This window comes from Triticum urartu, chromosome 6 (genome assembly GCF_003073215.2).
Source record: "Triticum urartu cultivar G1812 chromosome 6, Tu2.1, whole genome shotgun sequence".
NCBI classification, from domain to species: Eukaryota; Viridiplantae; Streptophyta; class Magnoliopsida; order Poales; family Poaceae; genus Triticum; species Triticum urartu.
Genome location: NC_053027.1, coordinates 260,102,640 through 260,116,483, shown reverse-complemented (window position 1 = coordinate 260,116,483; position 13,844 = coordinate 260,102,640). Strand labels below are relative to the sequence as shown.

Below are 13,844 nucleotides of genomic sequence, written 5' to 3'. Positions count from 1 at the left end.
ACCTCTGTCATTGTATGAGTCGCTTCCTTTTTGTGTATGGCACCCCAACTCCCTTCGGCAGCATCTACTAATTAAGAACTTAACTTGAAAGCTACATTTCGACCTGGATGCTTCTAATAACCTTCTCATCTCACCTTTTGGGGACATCAGGCAGAGGGACGTGGCCTTCTGGCCAAGAGTATATCAGAACCATGAGTAGTTTGCATGCAGTGTTAGGGAATGTTTTGGTGGGTTTCCGGCATGTACCCGTTTTAAAACATGCCAACATGTATATATTTCCCTCTTCTAGATGAAAAGCCAGCGCTCCTGCCGGTTGCTAAAAAAGAGTTAGTTCGTGAACTACAACAGGAGTTATAGTGTGTTGTTAGAGGAGCAACCTTATTTTATTGCATAGCCCATAGGGCAAATATATAGTACAATAGACTTGGGGTACAAGGAAGGAAATCTGGACTAATACGGCTATGAAAAGTAGATTGGACCAATATAATACGGAAATGCCTAATGGAGCTCGAGCTCCACGTAGACCTTTATTTGGAAACTTCAGAATTCAAATTTTGAGTTTCAAAAAATTTCTGAAAAATATACGCATATACATATGGATGTATAGTACTTGTCTGTGAAGTTCCATGACGAAATGTTTTTTTATGCGAGCTACACAAAAATAACAAAATCACGTATTTCTAGCATATGTACTATTCATTATAAAATCACATGATTTTTTTTTCATATTGGCCGCATAAAAACATATATTGTGATGAAATTTCACACGCATCTAATATACATCTACAAGTACTCGTATGTTTTTCAGATCTTTTCGAAACTAAAAAAGTTGAATTTTGAATGTTTGAAAATAGAGGGCTCCATGGTGCCCGAGAGCAAAAATCCACTCTAATATTTTTTTTCGAGAAAACGCAAAATGATTTTTGCGTTTCATTGCATTGAAAAGATGAGAGAGAGTACATGCCTCCTAGGAGGTTATATTTACAGTCCTAGCGCCTGATCAGTGGACATCCCAGGAGGCGAGCAAGATAACCCGCAGCTCCTGTGCCCCAGCTTTTGCCCAACATTTGGCCTCGTCTTTAATCCTATCAACTGGCGCATCTATCGAGGGTCTTGCATTGTCGAAGACGCATTCTTTCCTCTGTTTCCAGATCATGCAGGGGACGAGCAGTGTGATCGATTGCAGAGCTTTTGTAGTGTAGGAGGGATCTGTGCCATCGCACGCAGCCACCATTCCATCATGGTAATTTCGTTGGCTGGCGGTTGGGCGGGTATATGCGCCCAGTCCAGGATGATGTGCAAAGTCTGCTTAGCAAATGGACACGCCAGGAGCAGGTGTTGGATGGTCTCCGGGTCTTGGTCGCAAAGGAGGCACCTAGGGTGGTGCTGCAGGCTACAGCGGGCCAGCCTCGACGCCGTCCACTCTCTAATATAATACTCCTTAACAATCCCCTCATGTTTTACCAGAACAAAATAGTGATAATCCAAAATCTGTGTCTTCAGAGTGTCGTTGTAGCATCAAGAGTCTTCAAAAACCTGTTGTGTCTAGCCAAAGAAGGGATAACAAGAAGATGATGCATCAAAGTAAGATAACACATCAGTAGAAGGCACAAGATAAGTTTGAAGAGAAGATGGGTTGTCAAAAGACGATGTCACATCAACAGAATGTGTCATAGCCCAAGAAAACCAACGCTGGAAGAAGCTTGGCGGCAAGAGAACGGGCGTAGATCGGCAATGCAGAAAGAGGCCACGAAAATCCTATAGAAAGGACAAGGACCAAAATAGGCTGACGGATAGGCCACGAAAATTGTTGATGCGGGACCTTGATGTGGAGGCGAACATGCTTATCAGGGCATCCCAGATCGCATGAGCCTTCTCGTGAGAGGCAACTTGAATCAGGACCTCCTTGGAGAGATTATTGAGCAAGTATGCGAGCACCTGCTGGTCCTCCCTTGCCCAGACGGTGTACTCAGGGTTGATGACGACTTGATCCTTGCCGGCGCTGTCTTTGGTGGTGATTGTTTTGGGTGGTTCGGCATAGGTTTTGTCTAGGTAGCCATACATGCCCGCAGCTCGAATCTGCGATAGCACTTGAGCACGCCATAGGATGAAGTTGGTTCTAGTGAGTTTTTCTGAAACTTGGGAGTTGAGGGAAAAGTTTGTGGTGGAGCTAGAGGAGGACGCCATGGCAGGAGGTTGAGGAAGGTAGCTCGATGTGTTGGAAGAGAGGGGCTCTGATACCATGTAAGATTTGATGAAACGCCGTACCCTCCAAAGGAGAGTGCCTGCAGTTATATTGATCGAACGAGAGGAGAGCCTCTCTTGAGGATTACAGAGTTTGGGTTACAGAAGACTAGATAGAAAAACTTAAAAGGAGACCAACTCTATCTATCTCTAACCCAATCTATTTCCAACTCTATGAGAATAACTTGTACACGAGAGAGAGAGAGAGCGAGGGAGGGAGCGAGGGAGGGAGGGAGGGTTACAATGTTTAACACCATGCATCTATTTGTGCTGCCTAGCCAAAAAGCCATAGGTAAACATGTTCCCCTCAAGCCCCTCAAACTGGGACGGGCATGACTTTTGGTTGCTGTCCTCAATGTTGAACTTATACAGTCTACGCAGCTTCCAAAAGACATTTTGCTCCTATACAAATTTCTATTCATCAGTTTGATCCTAAACAAATTGAATTTTATGGGCAGTGCCACGATTTTAACTACCACTCGATTAAACGTATTCGATACCAGAGTTCGATCGGATATTTCACTTACTCTTGTAATTTGCAGGCCACAGACAAAGCTATCCTTGCGCTGTTATTGATGGCTCTTGTCCTTGCCTTGCTGCCCACGAGATTGCTTATCCTGGCGATGTTTCTGGAGGTGTTCACCAACCACTCTCCGCTAAGGAGAGCAAGCACAGAGAGATGCAGCAGAAGGTTGAGAGAGTGGTGGTTCAGCATACCTGCAGCGCCAGTAGTGGTGGAGAAGGATAACAAAGAAGATAAGAAGACAAAATGAATTTGTGCGTATAAATTGTGATTCCGTGTCTAGTGTGGCTGATGCGGTGATGGATCACAAGCGCACCGCTGTGTACAATGCCTGAATATATGATAAATGAACTGCAGTTAGTATTTCAATAAGAATGTTAGCTCCTTTTCGCTCCTTTCTGTGCTCTACTCTTATCACTAGCATCACAATGCACTTCAAACGTTTATTAAAGTTTGGTAATGCAAGCAATGGAGCATGCGTGAGCAATTCTTAGACTCATAAACGTGGCATCTTGTGAGGGTCCCCATATGAAGGGCACATTCTTCTTACTCAAAGCATGTAATTGTCACAACCCTAGAATAATGATTTTAATTAGTTGCATCTCATGCATCATGTTAATCTCAAGAAACTTGAATTGAGGGAATTTTCAAGCCTTAGAAAAATTTAAATAAAAGAAGAGCAAGAACCCTAAAATTTCATTCAAAGAAATTCCTTCTTTAATGTTTGATGATTTTGGCGAGGGTTTTGATCCAAAACAAAAATAGTGAACAGTTTTAAGGAATTATTTTGGGACTTTGAGTTAAATCAATAGCTATTTGAATTTGAGTTATATTCATATAACTAGAATATAATTTCAAATAACTCTGAAATGATTTATTTGTCTTTGGATAATTCCATTGCGCAACATAAATATTCAGGGGAATTTTGTCACTGGTTTTGAATTTGTATAAATTGAAAGCAGTGGCAAAAGGAATAAATAAAAACAAAACAACATAGAGAGAGAGAGAGAAGCGCTTACCTGCGGCCCAGTTACTATGCATCCCACCAGACGCCGTCTTCAACCTCTGCTAGTAGGCAAAGGCGTGTCGACACGCGCGTGTCCGAGCCTCCCCCTCTGGCCTACCCGCGCGCCAGAGAGACCCCCGCAGCCTCCTCTGCCTCTTTCCCGTCTCTCTGGTCACTCTCCCTCTCCATAGGGCATAGGCCTCAAAATCGAGCTCATCGTAAGTACCGAGACCAAGCCATCGTCGTTCTCATGGTCGCCGTCGTCCTCTCGCCGCGCCAGCATGTCCAGGAACATCGTTGAGCTCCGTAGCATCTCCACGCAGACACACGCAAGTCCGGGAGCTCTGAACCCTCGTCATCGACCCGTCTTCCCCGCGCTCGGCCGCTGGACGCCGCCCTTTGATTCGCCCTCTCCAGAGCATCCCAGACCTCGCTCTCGTGCCAGTTAGCCTCGCTGTGAGCTTCCGTGCCGAACCACTCTCCTATTTCTCTCGTTTAAGTCGCCTAGTTGGCCTCCCCGCCATGGTCGTGAGCTCGCCGCCACTGACCCTGTCACATCGTAGCCGCAGCGCACACACTTCTCCCCCGAGCGCGTCATCGTGCTCACTGCATCTGCAGGAGCCTAACAAGCCGTTAGCCAGCATGTTTGCTTGCTGCGGGAGCACGCATGGCCAAACCCGAGCTCCGACCGCCGTCGTGGTCGACGCCCGTAACACCCCGGATGCAACTTTCCATATTTGTAATTCCGACTCTTGCCTTTTCCGGAGATGCGATATGAGTTTCCCTTCGTGGTTGGGTTTTGTTTTCGTTTTGCATTTTGTTCATGTCATGCATTTCATATCATGTCATCATGTGCATCGCATTTGCATACGGGTTCGTCTCATGCATCCGAGCATTTTCCCCGTTGTCCGTTTTGCAATCCGACACTCCTATGTCATCCGGCGTTCCCCTTTTGCCTCTTTTCCTGTGCGGATGTTAAACTTTCTCGAAATGGACCGAGATTTGCCAAGCGGCCTTGGTACACCACCGGTAGACCGCCTGTCAAGTTTCGTGTCATTTGGAGTCCGTTTGATACTCCAACGGTTAACCGGGGAACCGTAAAGGCCTCGTGTGTGTTGCAGCCCAACACCCCTTCAAAGTGGCCCAATAACCTATCCAAACCCCCTCCATCCTCTCGGCCGTTCGATCATGATCGCGTGGCCGAAAACCGCACTCCATTTGGACTTTCCTAACTCCGTCTACCTATATAAAGGTCTTCCCCGTCCAATTTTCGGGCGAAACCCTAGATCCAACCCTCCTCCGCGCCACCGGACATGTCCGCTACCGTCTCCTCGCCCAATCGGACGCCGCCATGTGGCCTCCCGCGCCTTCTCTCTCATCCCGCGCCGCCGCAGCCCGCCGGGGCCCGAGGCCGGCCCACCCCGGGCGCAACCGGGCCCAACGAGCCGCGCCCGCCTCCGCCCGCGACCTTCCCCGAGCTCCGCCGCCTAGCGCCGTGCCCCGCCGCCCGCCGGCGTCCGCCACCTCGCCGGCGTCATCCTCCGTCGCCGGACCTGGAGGTGGACCAGATCCACCGGGCCACCGAACCAAACGCCCGCGCCCGTCCCCGGATCTCTCCGTCCCGGGACCTCCTCGTCCAGTTTTCGCGGGGTAAAAATCCACTAAGTCCTCATCTCTGCACATATTTTTCAGCCCCTGTTCGTCATGCCATAACTTCATCACCGTAGCTCCGTTTCATGCGCATGATATATCAAAATGTTCATCTGGATGTGCTCTTCATTTTGTTCCATTGTGCCCTGCTTGTTTGAGTCCATCTTGATGCCCAAATCGTTGATGCAAGAGTGCTATAAATTGTTAGGTGCTGATTCTTATCAGATTATGAGCATTTGTCATTTTTGCCATGATTATTGTGTGTTGCATATGGACTTGAGCTCTACATGTGTTTTGGGCTATGCCATGCCATCTTTACAGGGGTGTATGGCATGTATTTTTGTGATCAATGTGGTGACTAGTTGTGACGCCCCCGATTCAATCATACACTAATCATACACGCAAACGTGTACGATCAAGATCAGGGACTCACGGGAAGATATCACAACACAACTCTACAAATAAAAAAAGTCATACAAGCATCATATTACAAGCCAAGGGCCTCAAGGGCTCGAATACAAGAGCTCGATCATAGACGAGTCAGCGGAAGCAACAATATCTGAGTACAGACATAAGTTAAACAAGTTTGCCTTAAGAAGGCTAGCACAAACTGGGATACAGATCGAAAGAGGCGCAGGCCTCCTGCCTGGGATCCTCCTAAACTACTCCTGGTCGTCGTCAGCGGGCTGCACGTAGTAGTAGGCACCTCCCGAGTAGTAGTAGTAGTCGCCGTCGACGGTGGCGTCTGGCTCCTGGGATCCAACGTCTGGTCGCAGCAATCGGGTATAGGAAGGGGGAAAAGAGGGAGCAAAGCAACCGTGAGTACTCATCCAAAATACTCGCAAGCAAGGAGCTACACTACATATGTATGCATTAGTATCAAATGGAATAAGGGTATCATATGTGGACTGAACTGCAGAATGCCGGAATAAGAGGGGGATAGCTAGTCCTATCGAAGACTACGCTTCTGGCCACCTCCATCTTGCAGCATGTAGAAGAGAGTAGATGGTAAGTTCACCAAGTAGCAACGTGTAGCATAAACCTACCCGGCGATCCTCCCCTCGTCGCCCTGTTGGAGAGCGATCACTGGGTTGTATCTGGCACTTGGAAGGGTGTGTTTTATTAAGTATCTAGTTCTAGTTGTCATAAGGTCAAGGTACAACTCCAAGTCGTCCTGTTACCGAAGATCACGGCTATTCGAATAGATTAACTTCCCTGCAGGGGTGCACCACATTTCCCAACACGCTCGATCCCCTTTGTCCGGACACACTTTTCTGGGTCATGCCCGGCCTCGGAAGATCAACACGTCCCAGCCCTACCTAGGCACAACAGAGAGGTCAGCACGCCGGTCTAAATCCTATGGCGCAGGGGTCTGGGCCCATCGCCCTTTGCACACCTGCACGTTGTGAACGTGGCCAGAGAGCAGTCCTAGCAACCTCCATTACAAAGGAAGTTGCGTTACGCGGTCCAACCCGGCGCGCGTCGCTCAGTCGTTGACGTCATGAAGGCTTCGGCTGATACCATGACGTCGAGTGCCCATAACTGTTCCCGCGTGGTTGGTTAGTGCGTATAGGCCAGTAGCCAGACTCAGATCAAATACCAAGATCTCGTTAAGCGTGTTATTTTGAAATAACCACGGATGCCGACCAGGGCCAGGCCCACCTCTCTCCTAGGTGGTCTCAACCTGCCCTGTCGCTCCGCCACAAAGTAACAGTCGGGGGCCTTCGGGAACTCAGGCCCACCTCTACCGGGATGGAACCACCTGCCCCTTCAGCCCCCAACATCGGAATCACTCGCGGGTACTCCTACGAGCCGACCCGACTTTAATCACCACCTGTATAGCATGTATACATGCATAAGTATATGCCCGTGATCACCTCCCGAGTGATCACGACCTGATAGTATAGCATGGCAGACGGACAAGAATGTAGGGCCACTGATGATAAACTAGCATCCTATACTAAGCATTAGGACTGCAGGTAAAGGTAACAACAGTAGTAGCAAGGACAGGCTATGCATCAGGATAGGATTAACGGAAGCAGTAACATGCTACACTACTCTAATGCAAGCAGTATAGAGAAGAGTAGGCGATATCTGGTGATCAAGGGGGGGGCTTGCCTGGTTGCTCTGGCAAGAGAGAGGAGTCGTCAACACCGTAGTCGTACTGGGTAGCAGCGGCGTTGGTCTCGGTGTCTAGCGAGAGAAGAGGGGGAAGAAACAATAAATATAATGCAAACAAAAGCATGACGATGCATGACATGACAAAGCGTGATGCTAGGTGTGCCCTAACGCGGTACGAGGTGGTACCGGTGAAGGGGGAAAACATCCGGGAAAGTATTCCTGGTGTTTCGCGTTTTCGGACAGATGAACCGGAGGGGGAAAGTTGCGTGTTCGCTATGCTAGGGATGTGTAGCGGACGAACGGGGTGCGTATCCGGATTCGTCTCGTCGATCTGAGCAACTTTCATATATAAAACCTTTTCATCCAAGTTACGGATTATTTTCTATGATTTTTCAAAGATTTAACAATACCCGGAAAAATTCCCTGAAATTTTCCTAAGTCTGAGAATTCGTAAATTTTAAACATCTATTAGCTGTTTTCAAAAGGCTACAACTATGGATTTGTACTTCCTATGATTTTGTGCCTTATCAATTTTGAGCATTTTTCTGTGATCTACATGTTAGTGTCACTTTCATCCATATTAGAGTTCATTTGCTTGACCATCAACAGCTCTAAAGTAGCTATGCAAATAAAGCTGTTTTTCAGTTTTTCAGTTAACAGAACATACCACTTTGCGATTTTCATAGGATTTAATCCATACATCGAAATGGTTTGGTCCAGTGGGATAAAATGGAGTTTGTCACGTATACTTTCTAATCATATTTTTGTTAGCCTTGTTAACAGTTGTTTAACTATAGTTTAGGGGCTGCCCAGGGGTTTAGTCAATGTACAAACTGGAAAGCTAGCTAGTAGCTACAAGTAGTATTACAGCAAAGTAGCAGCGGCACTAGCAGCAGGCAGCGCAAGCGGCAGCGGTGACGGGCGCAGATGGCTGCAGGAGGACGCGCACGAGCATGCGACGCACGCGCAAGGCGAGGCCGCGGTCGGACGGTGATGGCGAGCGCAGGGCGGAGGGGCTGCGCGAGCGGCAGCGGGGCCCGACGCGCGTGGGTGGCGTAGCACTCACAGGCAGGCGCGGGTCGGCGGGAGGCAAGCCGGGCACGGCGGCTATGGTGAGCAGAGGTGGGGCGCGGTAGCCGCGCAGCGTTGGCAGGCGAGCAGGGGGAGGGGACGCGCGCGTGTGCACTGGGCGCAGCCGGCGCGTCCGAGCGAAGGCAGGCACGGCTCACGGTGGGCGCGGACAGCTGGGTGAGCGCGAGCTCTTGTGGGATCGGACCGCGGCGTCTACGGCAATGGAATCGAACGGGGGTAAGGGGGAATCGAAGGCGCAGCTCACTGTGGTTCTTTAGGCGAGCTCGAGGTGGTCGGGGATGAACCGGATATGCGCAAATCGACGACAGGGTCGACAACCGTGGCGGAGAAGATGACGGCGGTGACGAGCGTACGAGGTCGCCCTTCTCGATTCGACGCACGTAGGCAAAGCAAAAGACGACAGTGAAGCTCCTGATCATCACCGGGAAGCTCGGGGAGACTCCGGCGCACGAGGTTGACGACGGCGCGGCCATGGTTTCGCTCGGGCAAGCTCGGGATTGTGTGTGAGATGCGAGGGAGGGGAAAACTGAGGGACTAGGGTTTTGGCGAGAGAGAGAGAGAGAGAGAGAGAGAGAGAGAGAGAGAGTGTCGAGGGCTTGCTCTTATCCAACCCCTCGACCGCAGGATGGCCGACAGCAGCGGCTTCGGCAGCCATGGCGGGTGGATGCGTGCCACGCACAGCCTCTGCCTTCTCCTCTGTACTGAGATTGAAGGAGGCCTGTGGTTGGCTGGGCCTAATACTGTAGCAATAGGCCTTTAGTGCACAGTAGACCTTTAGCGTATTCCCTTTTTTGTTTTTTTATTTTCTCTCCGCTTTGTACTCTATATTAATACTAGAAAGAGTTTTGATAAATATGAGACTTGTCTCATAAATACTCTGCAATATTATGGGGCTGTCCACAAAGTTTGGGATCAACTGGAAAAAAGTCTAGCCTTTTGTTAATTTTGAAAAGGCCGTATTTAGTGTTGTTAACCGTGTTTTAAATAGGTTAGGAGCATCTAATTACTTCTAAATATTTTTCTTCTTATATTAAAATTACTTAGTGATTAATTGTAATACAATGAACATTTTTAATTCACTGTTTTTATGAAATTATAATTTGACTTGTTTTTTAATTTGAATTTGATCTCAATTTGAAACAAGTGAGGTTTATAAAAAAGTTTAATTATGATGACATGGCATGATCAACAAGGGTTTACTGTAGCTTAAATATCGGGGTGTCACACTAGCACATGCATGTAAAGTAGCTCTTGTGATATTGCTGATTTCATAGAATTTCACTAAGTCTTTGCTCTGCTGTTATTCTTATGCCATGTATTCATATTGCTACAGAGAGATCCATGCTTCTTTTGAGTATGTTCAGTAAGGATGATTTTGACACATGGTTATGCTATATCCATCCATGCCCCTGTTTGCATTTATGGAGTGCCCTAGCATGTCTTAATCTCGCTCTACTTTGCTATAAAATGTTCCTGGCAAATTGTTTACATGTTAATCAATTTTGCCATTGATGTTGTAGTTGGTCCAAGCATGCTATAAAATTGCTCTTGTCATGGTTAGCTTCTTGAACATGTCTTCTTGCTGATGTTGTGCTTATCTTGTCGTGCAATGCCTTGTGGTGAGTGAATCGAGCTCGCAAAGATGCCTTCATAACTCTGTTTTGCCATGCTCAGTTTTTCTGCTAAGTCTGAATCTGTTAACGTAACTTGCTATGTTTACATGGTCAGTAAGGGAATTTTGTTATATGCTTTGAGTAGAGCCATGCCATGCCTTGTATTGCTATGTTCTGTTCCTTTAGCATGTTGATATCTTGCTCTAAACATTGATTCCTGATGTTAATTCCTGACATGTTAGTATTTTCACTAAGTCTGTGATGTTGTTATCTTTTGCACTTTTGCGATGCTTGTTTGAACCTGCTCTTGTGTGATTTAGCCGTAGCTCAGTGTTCATCTTTTGTCAAGCATCTTGAGTAGATCACTGCCATGTGCTTTGTTTCTATGTTGGAATGCAGTAGCTTAGTTTCTTGTTGCATTCTAGGTGGCATCGTGCTGTTAATCGCGGAATTGTGCCATTCTTGTTTTGCTTGCCATTTGCAAGCCGTGCATCCGATTCCGGTGATCTTTATATCGATTTCGACCGAAATCAACTCATCTTTCCAGCGGCACACTTGGTTTTCCAAGTTGAGGCCTGATTCAATCTTTTCCTCCCAGAGCACGCATATGCATTACACATCACATCCCGCATATCATGTCATGTTTGCATCATGTTGCTTGCGCATTGCACTGTGGTTGATTGTTGTTTCCTTTGCTTGTGTTCTTGCTTTGGGTAGAGCCGGGAGACGATTACGTGATCGAGAAACCCGTTGAGTACGCTTACGAGGATCAAGCTATCGTCAACTCGGAGAACTTTGCAGGCAAGATGACCATACCCTCGAAATCACTTATATCTTTGCTTGCTAATTGTTCGCTCTATTGCTATGCCGCGATACCTAACACTTGCTTTATCATGCCTCCCATATTGCCATGACAAGCCTCTAACCCATCTTTCCTAGCAAATCATTGTTTGGCTATGTTACCGCTTTGCTCAACCCCTCTTATAGCGTTGCTAGTTGCAAGTGAAGATGAAGTTTGTTCCATGTTGGAACACGGATATTGTTGGGATATCATTATTGTATCTTGTTTACTTTAATGCATCTATATACTTGGTAAAGGGTGGAAGGCTTGGCCTTATGCCTGGTGTTTTGTTCCACTCTTGTCGTCCTAGTTTCCGTCATACCGGTGTTATGTTCCTTGATTTTGCGTTCCTTACGCGGTTGGGTGTTATGGGAACCCCTTGACAGTTCGCTTTGAATAAAACTCCTCTATCAAGGCCCAACCTTGGTTTTACCATTTGCCTACCTACCATCATATACCTTCCCTTGGGTTCTGCAGACTCAAGGGTCATCTTATTTTAAACCCCCCGGGCCAGTGCTCCTCTGAGTGTTGGTCCAAAACGGGCAGCCTGCGGGGCCACCTCGGGGCAACTCGAGGGTTGGTTTTACTCGTAGCTTGACCTATCCGGTGTGCCCTGATAACGAGATACGTGCGACTCCTATCGGGATTTGTCGGCACATCGGGCGGCTTTGCTGGTCTTGTTTTACCATTGTCGAAATGTCTTGTAACCGGGATTCCGAGTCTGATCGGGTCGTCCTGGAAGAAGGAATATCCTTCGTTGACCATGAGAGCTTGTGATGGGCTAAGTTGGGACACCCCTGCAGGGTTTTGAACTTTCTAAAACCGTGCCCGCGGTTATGGGCAGATGGGAATTTGTTAATATCCCGTTGTAGAAAACTTGACACTTAGCTTAATTAAAATGCATAAACCGCGTGTGTAGCCGTGATGGTCTCTTTCCGGCGGAGTCCGGGAAGTGAACACGGTTCTTGTGTTATGCTTGAACGTAAGTAGTTTCAGGATCACTTCTAGTTCACGACCGTGCTTTGCTTCTCTTCTCGCTCTTATTTGCGTAAGTTAGCCACCATATATGCTAGTGCTTGCTGCAGCTCCACCTCACTACCCTTTCCTACCCATAAGATTAAATAGTCTTGATCTCGCATGTGTGAGATTGTTGAGTCCCTGTGGCTCACAGATACTTCCAAAACCAGATGCAGGTGCCGATGATGCCAGTGCAGGGGACGCGACCGAACTCAAGTGGGAGTTCGACGAGGATTTAGGACGTTACTATGTTTTCTTTCCGGACGATCAGTAGAGGAGCCCAGTTGGGGCGATCAGGGATCTAGGCATTTGGGGTTGTCTTTATTTTGGTTCCGTAGTCGGACCTTGATTGTATTCTGGATGATGTGATGCTATATTCATGTATTGTGTGAAGTGGCGATTATAAGCCAACTCTTTATCTCTTTCTTATTCAGTACATGGGAGGTGTAAAGATTACCCCTCTTGCGACATGCCTACTATGCGGTTATGCCTCTAAGTCGTGCTCCGACACGTGGGAGATATAGCCGCATCGTGGGTGTTACAAGTTATGAGAACGAGATATATGTGATGGCCTGGCTTATTAGGGATGATAGACTACTCATATCAATAAAGAATTCCTTCTTTTTCGGGAGCCTATTCGGACAGAACTTCAAAGTTAAGCGTGCTCAGTTTGGAGTAGTGTCAGGATGGGTGACCGACCGGAAAGTTGCTCCCGGGTGCGCATGGGTGAGGACAAAGTGCGCAGAAAAGACTAGTATTGATCTGTAGGGCCAGTCTAGATCCCGCCAGGAGTAACGACCACCGGTGGGTGTGTCCGGGCGTTACAAGTTGGTATCAGAGCCGATCCTCGCGGTTACACGGATGTTTGCGGACAGGTGCGCGGTCATGTTATTCATAACATTTGTGACCCGTCGGGGCACACAACATGGTACATGTACCGGACTGGATGCACAGACGTATGTGCCAAGAGGAAACGTTCCTGTGGCCCGATGAGGACGTCGGTTTCTCTGAGTGGGGGTGTATGTGATGGCCTGGCTTATTAGGGATGATAGACTACTCATATCAATAAAGAATTCCTTCTTTTCCGGGAGCCCATTCGGACAGAACTTCAAAGTTAAGCGTGCTCAGTTTGGAGTAGTGTCAGGATGGGTGACCGATCGGAAAGTTGCTCCCGGATGCGCACGAGTGAGGACAAAGTGCGCAAAAAAGACTAGTATTGATCTGTGGGGCCAATCTAGATCCCGCCAGGAGTAATGACCACCGGCGGGTGTATCCGGAGCGTTACAACGCCATACTCGACTCCGGCCGCCCCAACACCTGCCACCACCACCACCATCGAACGCCCCTCGCCACGACCGTTCCAACGCACCTAGTCGCGCATCCTCCCGACGCCGGAGTTGGCCGGATGGTGAACACCGCCATGTTCTACTTACGTCGATGATTAGCCGCCGGCTAAACGCGTCATTAGCCGCTAATTAACCCCCCGGTTGCCACTGATAGTGGGTCCTGCAAGTTTAATTAATTGGCTAACAAATAATTAGTGTAAGTTAATCGAGTGAACCCCACATGTCAGTTTGACCATGTTGACGTCACTGTTGGCCCGACCCCACCTGTCAGTTTTGAACCTACTAAGTCAGCAGTTGACCGGGCCCCACACGTGAGCATCTGATGAGGACATCTCTGCCGCAGTTACACCTGCCGCCACTCCTACATCAGTTATTCCATTTGGACCTATAA

The 13,844-nt window shown here is 48.0% G+C and overlaps 1 protein-coding gene across 1 annotated transcript in view; it reads left to right on the top strand.

Moving 5' to 3' along the window:
* The window catches only part of LOC125513138, a 54,407-nt gene extending 51,245 nt beyond the window's left edge, over positions 1-3,162 (top strand). The window contains exon 9 of the mRNA XM_048678176.1: positions 2,787-3,162. Coding sequence (XP_048534133.1) covers positions 2,787-3,017 — 231 coding nt within the window. The 3' untranslated portion in view covers positions 3,018-3,162. The remainder of the gene's footprint in view (positions 1-2,786) is intronic.
* The last annotated feature ends 10,682 nt before the right edge of the window (positions 3,163-13,844 follow it).